This window comes from Microtus ochrogaster, chromosome 24 (genome assembly GCF_000317375.1).
Source record: "Microtus ochrogaster isolate Prairie Vole_2 chromosome 24, MicOch1.0, whole genome shotgun sequence".
NCBI lineage: Eukaryota > Metazoa > Chordata > Mammalia > Rodentia > Cricetidae > Microtus > Microtus ochrogaster.
In genome coordinates this window covers 35,839,436-35,849,929 of record NC_022024.1, presented here as the reverse complement: position 1 = coordinate 35,849,929, position 10,494 = coordinate 35,839,436, and the positions used below count along the sequence as shown (strand labels likewise).

Genomic DNA, 10,494 nt, shown 5'->3' with positions numbered 1-10,494 from the left:
TTACAGATGGTTGTGAGCCACCATGTGGTTGCTGGGAATCGAACTCAGGACCTTTGGAAGAGCAGGCAATGCTCTTAACCACTGAGCCATCTCTCCAGCCCTAATTCTATTATTTTTAAATTATTTTTCAATGTTGTTCTGAGAATGTCAATGACTTTATAAAAACTGAAGTGACTTAATTTCTACTTAGCTCATAGACTTTTTCCTTATGTATGCATGTGTGTGTGCGGTGCGTGCGTGTGTGTGTGTGTGTGTATGTATGATGTGTGTGTGTATGTATGATGTGTGTGTGTATGTATGATGTGTGTGTATGTATGATGTGCGTGTGTGTGCGCGCGTGTGTGGTGTGTGTGTGTATGTATGATGTGTGTGTGTATGATGTGTGTGTATGTATGATGTGTGTATGTATGATGTGTGTGTATGTATGATGTGTGTGTGTGCGCGCGCGTGTGGTGTGTGTGCGCGCGCACGCGCGCGTGTGGTGTGTGTGTGTGTGTGTGTGTGTGTGTGCGCGCGCATGGGCGTCACAGCATGGATGTAGAGGTCAGAGGACGATTTGTAAGACCAAGTCCTCATCTTCCACCATATGGGTCCTGGGGCTGGCTCAGGCGGTCAGGACTGACAGTAAGCCATGGAACCATCTTGTCAGCCCTGGCTTCTCTTCTCTTTGCCAATCATAATGTCCTGAAATAGATGACTTTGTGGTTTGCTTCTCATTCAGATATTTCCTTTACACATCATTGGACAGACCTCTTGTGCATACTTATTAGAGAGTATGAGAAGAAATCTTATAAAACATCAACATTTGATGTAGTCTTTATTATGGAGATTTTAAAATGGTCTTTAATATTCCCTGGGATTTCTTCTTTCAAACAGTTTCTCAAAAGTGGCGCCTGGTGACTGCTAACAAAGGCTTTCTTTTCTCTCTGAACCATGAAGATGCAATGTGAATTTCTTTTTAATCTATGAATGCAGGACGCTACTTATCCAGGATTAGACTTTGAATCATCCCTATCAATCCCTATCCATCATTATTATTATCACAATATCATCATTGTTATTTTACTTTTTGTTTTGGGGAGCGGGTGTGAAGGACGGGTGTGAAGGCACGGGTGTGTGCTTCTGTGTGGAGGTCAGAGGACAATTTCTCAAGTCAGTTCTCTCTGTCCACTGTGTAGGCTGCAGTGATCAAACTCTGGTCATCAGAATTAGCGCAAACACCTTTACACCTACTCACTGAGACATTTTACCCACCATTAATCATGATTTAATAAAAGAAAAAAAACTTGGCATGGTAACATGCACTTTTAATTCCAGCCCTCAGGAGGCAGAGAAAGGTTCGAGGTCTACACAGCAAATTTCAGGACAGCCAGGGCTACATGCACACCCCCCCCACACACCCCCACAGAGAGAGAAAGAGAGAGAGAGAGAGAGAGAGAGAGAGAGAGAGAGAGAGAGAGAGAGAGAGAGAGAGAGAGAGAGAGAGAGAGAGAGAGAGCGCAAACCGCCTGGTATGAGAGCTTCTAGTGTTTTCATCTGTGGGAAATGATGTGCCTCTGATTCACAGTGGTCTTTTTTCCTACCCTTCTCACAAGGTTTGAAATAGAGACTCGCTCATAAAATGGGTGTTACTGCTTTCCGGGTTTTTTTTTTGTTTGTTTTTTTTGTTTTTTGGTTTTTCGAGACAGGGTTTCTCTGTGGTTTTGGAGCCTGTCCTGGAACTAGCTCTTGTAGACCAGGCTGGTCTCGAACTCACAGAGATCCGCCTGCCTCTGCCTCCCAAGTGCTGGGATTAAAGGCGTGCGCCACCACCGCCCGGCTGCTTTCCGGTTTTTTATTTTTATTCTTTTACAGGGATTTTCATAAGTTAAGGATGATTTATCTCATATAGTTTAGAAAATCTTGCCTCTTAACATTTTTGCCTGCTGTTTTCACAGGAAGAGAGGCTTCCTCACTTACGTGGTTATTGTTTCTATGTTTTGTTTGATCTTCAGCTTGCCACCTATGTTCTGAGCCTTCTTCACCTCCTCAATTCTTGCCATCTCTTAAATGCTCATAGTATGCTATTTCCCCCGTAAATTATGGTTATGTTGTCATGGTGATAATCTCTTCATTCATCCTATACATACACTCTACATGTTTACTGTAAAAACATGTATGGACAGACACACATTTCCAACAAAATAGGAAGCTATTTAGTGGTAGAGACCAAGATCTCTACATGCTTTAACTGTTCCTTCAGCATTCAATTCTCATTACTACATGTGATGTATTTTCTCATTAAACTTGGCTTTACCTTTGTAAAGAACACACAAAGAGATTAGTTTGGGGGCCATCACTATGTCTCAGTGGGTAAGGCCCTTGCTGTCAACCCTAAAAACCTGAGTTCAGTTCCTGGAACCCTAGGGTGGAAGGAGAGAGCCACTCCCAAGGCTCGCCTCTGAGTGCCTCCCCTTTCATCAATAACAAAGGCCTGTAGGAAGGATTAGCTAATTAGATTTGTTTACATAAATTCTTTTCTAATGTGAAAACACCCCCTCCAAATTCATGAACATTCTTTGCATTAAAGATTAAGGGAGAGGAGACCTGGAACTCTTCAACTGAGTGTAAAGGAAGTTGCTGTGTCTGCGACCTTCGCCGTGGATGATCACCATAGGTACTCATCACAACAATCTGTTTCGGGCCTCGTGGCTTTGGGGCGGTTTGTGACCAGCAGTGATGATCAGACAATCGCAGTTTCTCGTGAGCCAGTGCGTGTGCGGCTTTCTTTCTCTTCTTGCTGAAGTGCATCCTGTAGCAGCACTTGCTTTTGGATGCGTGTATGTGGATAACAAATTCTCCTGGCCTTTACATAACTGAATTGACTTCCTGTTGCCCTCACTCTTGAGTAAGTTGATAATTTCTGTTCTCAGCATTTAAAAGACATTATTCCATCGCTGGCTGGCATCTTTTAGCATTTCCAACAGTCGAACAATTCTTCTTTTCTCTCATCATTTAAATCTTAAAACATATTAATCCATCAATTTAAAATCATCAGTGTGGATAAAATAAAGTTGTCACCATTCACCTGAGCCTGCTGACAGTGGGGATAGAGCGAGTGTGGTCAGGTGGGTGGGTCTGAGCCAGAGCTCTCCCAGTCCACCTCCTTGATCTTGGGCAAGGAAATTCCACATGCTCCCTTCCTACCCCATGGGTTCATCTGCCCTGCAGAGTTAAAGTGGGAAATAAGTGATCTTATATTTTTGCTAAATATTTGTTAAAATAATTATTATTGGCTTCTGTTCCCTTAGTACATGTCTAATTCTAGAAAATCCTTATTAAGTTCCACACTCAAGGCAGCAATAGGCAATCTACTATGCTCTCCATAAACACTGGTCCGTAGTTCCCACTGGTATTGAACTGAGAAGGCAGGTGGGACAGGACACACACTTGAGCTGAGAAGGAAGCCCTGCCCCTGCAAGAACTCCATCTCTTATGCAAGTCCTCCTTCTCTCTGGGCCGGGATGGGGGTGGGGAGAGGGTGGAGAAGGAACATTATGCTTTCAGGCCCCCTCCCTGGAGCGGGCCTAAGCGATGCTAGCGACATCAGGGTCCTCGGTTTAGCAGGTTCTGGGTAATGGGAGCCAGGACGCCTGAGTTTACATAGAGAGGCAGTTTAGAAGATTCCATCACAGCCACCAGGTCTGGGAGCTGCTCCATGACAAGAGGCCCACGGGGCCTTCCAGCCCCAACCCAGGAGGGGGCCCTTTGGTGCTGGACCACAAAACCATCGTAAGGAAAAGTGATGTGTGGAAGGATGTGTAGCCCGGCCCCATCCGCTGGGCTGTAACGCTGGGCTTTGCAGACAGTTTCGCTTGGGAACTGCTATTGCCTCCTAGACACCCACAGCAGTGAAATAAATGGGCATTTGGTGGGATAGGGTAAAGGCTGCTGTGCTGTCCGGAGACGCAGGAGACCCTGAGCTGGAATCAGATCAGCCAACTGAAATGGAGTGGGTTTTGTTGTTGTTTTGTTTTGGACAGAAGCTTTAATTTGCTCAACATCGCCGGGACCAAAGCTTGTCACCTGTTACCTCTGCAAACTTCTAGAGACACTGTTTACAGCAGGAAGTCTGGCTGTTTTAGATCAAAGCATAGACTCTGCTAAAGGGACTCATGGATACAAAACTGCAAAGCAACAGAGGAGAAGGAAGGCGTCAACTACCTTTCAGAGGGTTGCTCTGAGAGGAGGAGAGAGTCTGCCAGGGAGGGTCCTTAGATCCACAAGATCATGGTAGTGGCCATTCTGCCGAGCTGGGCATTTGTATGAACCCCACACCACTCTGAGGGCCATAAGATACAAAGAGCCGGTCCCTGCAGCCAAGGGAGGGGCCGGGGAACAGAGGGCTCTTTTTCCTAATTAGCTGTTTTCATACAGCGAACACATGACCCAAACACAGCCACCAACTGGGTCTTTGACATATAGAGGCAGAAAAGGGGAGTGGGGCTTTTGTCTGCAGGGCATTCTTTCAACTTGCCTGTCGCCCCAAACTGCAAAACTCAACAATGAGTCAGATGAGCTGAACCGTTCCCGAGTTTGTTGAACGGACTTAGAGGCAGCATTGTTTCAACTACTCAGGGCTGGAAGAGTGAAACTGGGTTGACGTCTCTCTCTTGACGGTATGTGTGTGCGTGCGTAAATATATATGTGTGTGTATATCTATACATTTACACACACACAGCAAATATATAATATATGTGTATATTATATATATATATGTATGTATTTGTCATTTACCCCACTTTCCAGCACGTCCTAAAATAGTATGATTGGAAAAGAAATAAGCTCACCAATTTTAACGACTCACACACCCCAGGAAAAAATGCGAGGCACCAATAACCACACTTGCTCTGTCCAGGCTTCCACTTTTACACAACTGAACTACAAACAGCAATGCCAAGGACACTGCCACCCCTGCATGGTGAGAGGTGGCGGGGGGATGCTTACTCCATGGGTCAACAAACAGAAGAATAAGCACTAAGACAAGGAGCAGAGGTTCCCCACTTCTCCGAACGCATGCATGTGTTTGTGTGGAAAAGGTTGAATCTTTGATTCTGAAGCAATGAAAAAAGAAATCTCAAGATACCATTCAGCCATTGCTTAAGCAAGAGCAGCTACCCACAATGGCCTTTCCAGAGCTGCAGGGGACGCGCCAGCACTCACCATCACGGACTGGAAGTCATCAAAATGCCACATCTGATGGCACTGCCCCGGCAGCCGTCATCAGAGCATGTCCATGCTCCCTCTGCAGCTGAAGCGTGGACAGGCTCCGAGAACCCCAGGGCCGCAGTGAAAGAAATCGCCAGCAAAGAACAGAGAGACAACAGGTCCTACCCAACCCTCCTGCGCTCTACCACACTGCACTTCACCTTATGACACACCTGGGAAATGCTGACGAGTCCGTGGAAAGTTAGATGGAAAAGTGTCAAATTAAAACCAGGACAAAACTGAGAGTTGAGGGGCTGGAGAGATGGCTCAGTGGTTAAGAGCACTGGCTGCTCTTCTAGAGGTTCTGAGTTCGATTCCCAGCCACCACATGGTGGCTCACAACCACCTGTAATGAGATCTGGCGCCCTCATCTGGTGTGAAGGTGACCATGCAGGCAAAACACTGTATAATAAATAAACCTTTAAAAAATTAAAAAAAAAAACAAAAAACAAAAAAACCTGAGAGTTGATTGGCTTAATCTGAAATTATGAGACACAAGATCACACCTATCTTTGCAGAGTAAGACAGCATGGAAGATTACCCAGAAACGTTACCAAACACCCCAGCACACCGGACGACAGAGGCCAGTGCTTGGAAGTTTGAAATCCAGATGCCATCTTTCCAGGCCCACCGTCTTTGCTATGGACCGACCTGACCCAGACACACATCCTCTCTGCTGAAAGCAGGCGACTGTGTCCTGCAGGAAGCACAATACTGTCACCGAGTTGGGGACCAGGTTTCTGTCTGCATAGACGGATCCCGGAGACAGATAGATCTCCAGTGGGGAGCAGAAAATGAGGAGTTGGGGGTGATCCAGAAAACAAATGGAGTGCAAAAGCCTTCTAGAGAGTAGGCCAGAGTGTATTTCTCAAGATATTAATCAAAACATCAAAGTCAATCATCTGACAAATGGAAACATGGAAATAAAAAGCAGCACAAAGTAGCCCTGGGTGTCAGCCAGGCCATTTGCAAAGGCTTAAATTCAGAGGCCAGTCTGTGCCCAGTCTTAGAGCGCCCATACCTGTGGAGCTCTGCAGCTCGCCCCACAGAAGTGGCAGGCAGGTGTAGTGATATCTCTTTCATTTCATAAATACAGCTTTCCTGAAGATCAGAGGGTAAAACAGCCACCCTGGTCAGCCTCACAGACCAGGCAGTGGGGACACAGTCACACTAGTTTGCCATAGAAACCGGGCAGTGGTGGTGCATGCCCTGAGCACTCCAGAGGAATAGAAGACAGGAGGAGACAGCTCTTAGCTCAGTCTCTGAAGTTCCTGGACACAGGGTCGCCATTTCAGACTGAGGTAGATGTAAGAGCCAGTGGCTGACTGCTTTGCTTTTCTGACCTTCAGGTTGAACCCCAATTTCTGTCTCTGGGTTTTTATTAACCAGGCCACAGGTAGACACTGAGGACAGGTGATGAAGGGTGCTTGGCCGCTGCCTCCTGTACCTCCTTAAATGCTGGCAGGTCTCTTTGTCAGCAAACCTCTCATTTTCACACGGCTGCTTCGTATTTTCCCTTGAGCGTTCAGTGCCCTCTTGCTTTCTGAAGAACCTAGCAGAGTTATGTCCCACCCCCAACAGATGCCTTCATGCCGACACCCTCGTGACCTCAGAGACAGCAGGTGGGAGGGACTGTGACTGACTTCAAAGAGGTGAACTCAGTGCACAGAAAGTGGCTGGACATTGTGTGTGTGTGACACTGGATACCTTACCGAAGCTGGGAGCACTGTGCAGGGTCATGTCCCGGATCACCCTGGTACCAAAGCAAGACCACATCAGCAGGAACTGCTGCGCTACTTTCTTCAGGGACCCTTGTCTCTTGGCAGCCACCTACAAGCAAGTGAACGGTTTTAATACTTCAGTTCAGCATTCACTATTGGCTCTGAAAAACGAGGGGAGGCCTGCAAGCCTTCAAGTTCAAGTCTGGGAAGCAGTGATTTTTCTTTTGACTTTTTGATTTTGGCAGCATAAACACACTTAATAAAGCTGGTACCAAAATGTTGTGCAAGGGACAAGTAAGGGATGCAAACCTGGGTGAATCAGGGACTGGCGAGTCCTGTCTCTGTTCCCTCCACCTCCCAGGTTGAGACCAGGTCTCCTCCCTGCAACCCCAGAGTGCTATGGATGCTGAGGAACACCAGCTAGCTCATCTGGGGTTCTGAGACAATCACCATCTGCAGGAGCCATGGCGGCCCCTTCCCTTCTGCCCTACCAACCTTCACAACGCATCGGTCGACCATGGTGTCCAGCCATTCTATGTACGACTCAATAGGCGACTGCTCCTCCAGCAGGTGGTCAAACTCCTGGTACACTGTGAACAGAGCAGAACCCACACACCTTGCTCAAGCTGCAGTTCCACAGAGGCTGGACTGCACGGTTCTTCATGACCCAGCTGAGATGAAACCCTTCCAGCCCTCCTCCTGCCCCTCTCCAGCAGACACCCTCACAGTCCATTACTGTCTTTATTATATCATCGATAGCACTGGCCAACAGCTAGTCAGGTGTCAAGTCTCCTTGCTGGATCTTCTCTAATGTCCCTGTGGAATGCGTTATCTGTGCTACAGCTGTTATCCTGGAAAGACTTGCTTAGCCATTAGGCCAGGCATTGCCATCTCTTGCTGTCTATCCAGGATGGGACACGAGCAATGACCCAACTGTTTCTGGTCCACAGCTATTCTGTGTAAAGAGCTTGGCCAGGCGCTCAGTGCTACGCATGTGTACTTAGTGCATGCTAATCAAATGACACCACCATTCCCCTCGCTGTCCTGTCTTCAGCTTCAGGCTAGGAAAGGCAAGCATGGAGTGCATGGGTTTCCATGAAGCTCTGTGGGAAACAAGCGTGTGGCTGAGGACACTTGCATTGCAACCATCTCTCTAGTGAGGATTTTCCGCGTGGTTTTCAGACATGGAGCTAAATAAATAAAACCACAGTTCAAGCGCTGTACATTTTTTGTTTCCACGCATCTGAGCAATTTTTCCCACGTGAGAAGGCCAGCCAGTTTGCTCTGTTTTGCTTGCTGACCTTCTTGAGAACCGGCTAAGTGCCAGGCACTCTCTTTAGTGACTTCTATGGGCACAGCAGTCAGTTAACCTTAAGGCAGACCCTCAAGTGTTAATGTCATGACCCAGAGCTCAGGACGGCCTGGTACAGAGTAGAGGTGCAGCTGGTTACTCAGTGACTAGATGGATAACCCAGGGAGGAAGTGCTCTCTTTCCTCCCACCTGCAAGTAGAGAAACCAAGGTACTTCAAGATGAGGGAAAGCCAAATGTTTCACAGCTGGTAAGCAGCAGCTACGATTCCGAAGAGCTCTGCCGGTGCGGCTGCCTCATGACCAGCACCGTCGGGAGCACCCCACCGTGACCAGTGCCATTGGGAGCACCCACCAGGACCAGCGCCGTCGGGAGCACCCCACCGTGACCAGTGCCGTCGGGAGCACCCACCAGGACCAGTGCCGTCGGGAGCACCCACCAGGACCAGTGCCAGCGGGAGCACCCACCAGGACCAGTGCCAGCGGGAGCACCCACCAGGACCAGTGCCCTCGGGAGCACTCCCCTGTGACCAGTGCCCTCGGGAGCACTCCCCTGTGCACTAAGCCTACAGTATGTCATCCTGTTTAACCCCTCTGCATTATTCTCGTCATATGGAACAAGAAACCATGATCTCCATGCACTGGAACCAAGGTTCCAGCAAGCTCTTTTGGGCAAGCAGCCCCTCCCTTTCCTAAGGCAGCCCTTAACACCCATTCTATTCTAGTGGTGTGGGAGCTAAAGTGAGCCAGGCATCCCTGCTCAGGCTCCACGGCACAGGTGCAATGGTGACCGTGACAACAAGAATCTGCAGATGTCAGCTGGTTGGAACGAGAGTGAAGTGCAGCACTCAGGTGCCCCCACCCTGCTCAGACTGACTTCTGGGACCACTGCACTGTGCTTCACGGACTCCGCTCCTGTCTACTGGGAGGTACAGGTATGACACCTATGTCCTGGGCCTTAGGCTTGGCCCCTGGCTCAAACGCTCCTTTCTGGCATTGCATCACACAGTACCGTACTCTTTACCAAGATGCAGCACAGTTGTTGGTGAGCGTGGGACTCGCCACAGACCCTGGGCTCTGTGTCAGAAGGGCAGTGTCTATCCCAGCCACCGCCCAGCTGTTCACAAGAGCCTGATCCAGGACAGACACTCAGTGAGGACCAGCTGGACTCAACTGAACCACAGCATAACTGCAGCTTCAGATGACACCATCCTATCCTGCATCTAAAAGAACTTGGAGAGAGAACCCGAAGAGTCTCTCTCAGAGACGGAGGTGGCACTGTTGTCCACAACACTGCAGCACAGGTTCAGCCTGGCCCCTTTACTCAGCCCTGCTGCCTTTATTTTTCTCTAAGCCTGGTTCACATTTTCCTTCCCACAAGAGGTTCTAAGGGTGAGGGAGGTCAGTATAAAACTGTGAGTGGTAAAAACTGAGAAGCAGCGTTACCGAATGCCAGTTCCATGCCTGGCGCATTGGGAGGCCTGAGACATAGTGACCAGTGGTTTCCCACAGGCTGTTAGGGTGCTTAGGAACACGATTTCTTTTGATCGAGCTGACAAGGGGGGAAGAGAGCCAGAATGGTGCCTGAAAGCTGGGGAGATGGCTCAGTGGGTAGAGTTTGAGGGTGTGGGTCTGGATCCCCAGAACTCACATTTAATGAACAGCTGTGTGCGGCGCAGCTCACAACTACAATTTCAGCGCAGAGACAGGAGACTTCCCAGGAGCTTAAAAGCCAGCTGCCTTGGTGTGCTGGCCAGTTTTATGTCAGCCAAGAGGAGGGAGCCTCGACTGAGAAAATGCCTCCAGAAGATCTGGGTTGTAGGGTATCTTCTTAGTGATTAACAGGGCAGCACCCAGCCTATCGTGGGTGGTGCCACTGATGGGGGTCCTGGGTGCTATAAGAAAGCAGACCGAGCGAGTCAGGGGAACAAGCCAGAAGACAGCGTTCCTCGGTGGCCTTTGAGTCAGCTCTGCCTCCAGGCTCCTGCCCACTTGAGTTCCTGTCCAGGCTACAGTGAGATGGGCTACAGTGTGGAAATGGAAGCCAAAGACACCCTTTCCTCCCCAGGCTGTTTTGGTCATGGTGTTTCATCACAGCAATGGTGACCCTAAGCAGGATACCTGGCGTAGGCAGTGACGAACAGGAGACCCTGTCTCAGACAAGTTGAAAGCTGAAGGCTGAGGTTGTCCTCCGACCTGCATACACATGCTGTGGCA

At 48.7% G+C, this 10,494-nt stretch overlaps 1 protein-coding gene across 1 annotated transcript in view; it reads right to left on the bottom strand.

The window, feature by feature from the left end:
* Positions 1-10,494, bottom strand: part of Rfx4 (regulatory factor X4) — a 151,209-nt gene that overhangs the window by 30,027 nt on the left and 110,688 nt on the right. Inside the window, exons 12-13 of the mRNA XM_005358245.2 lie at positions 7,464-7,558; positions 6,960-7,077 (exon numbers count right to left, since the gene is read on the bottom strand). Of these exons, the coding sequence (XP_005358302.1) occupies positions 6,960-7,077; positions 7,464-7,558 (213 nt within the window). The remainder of the gene's footprint in view (positions 1-6,959; positions 7,078-7,463; positions 7,559-10,494) is intronic.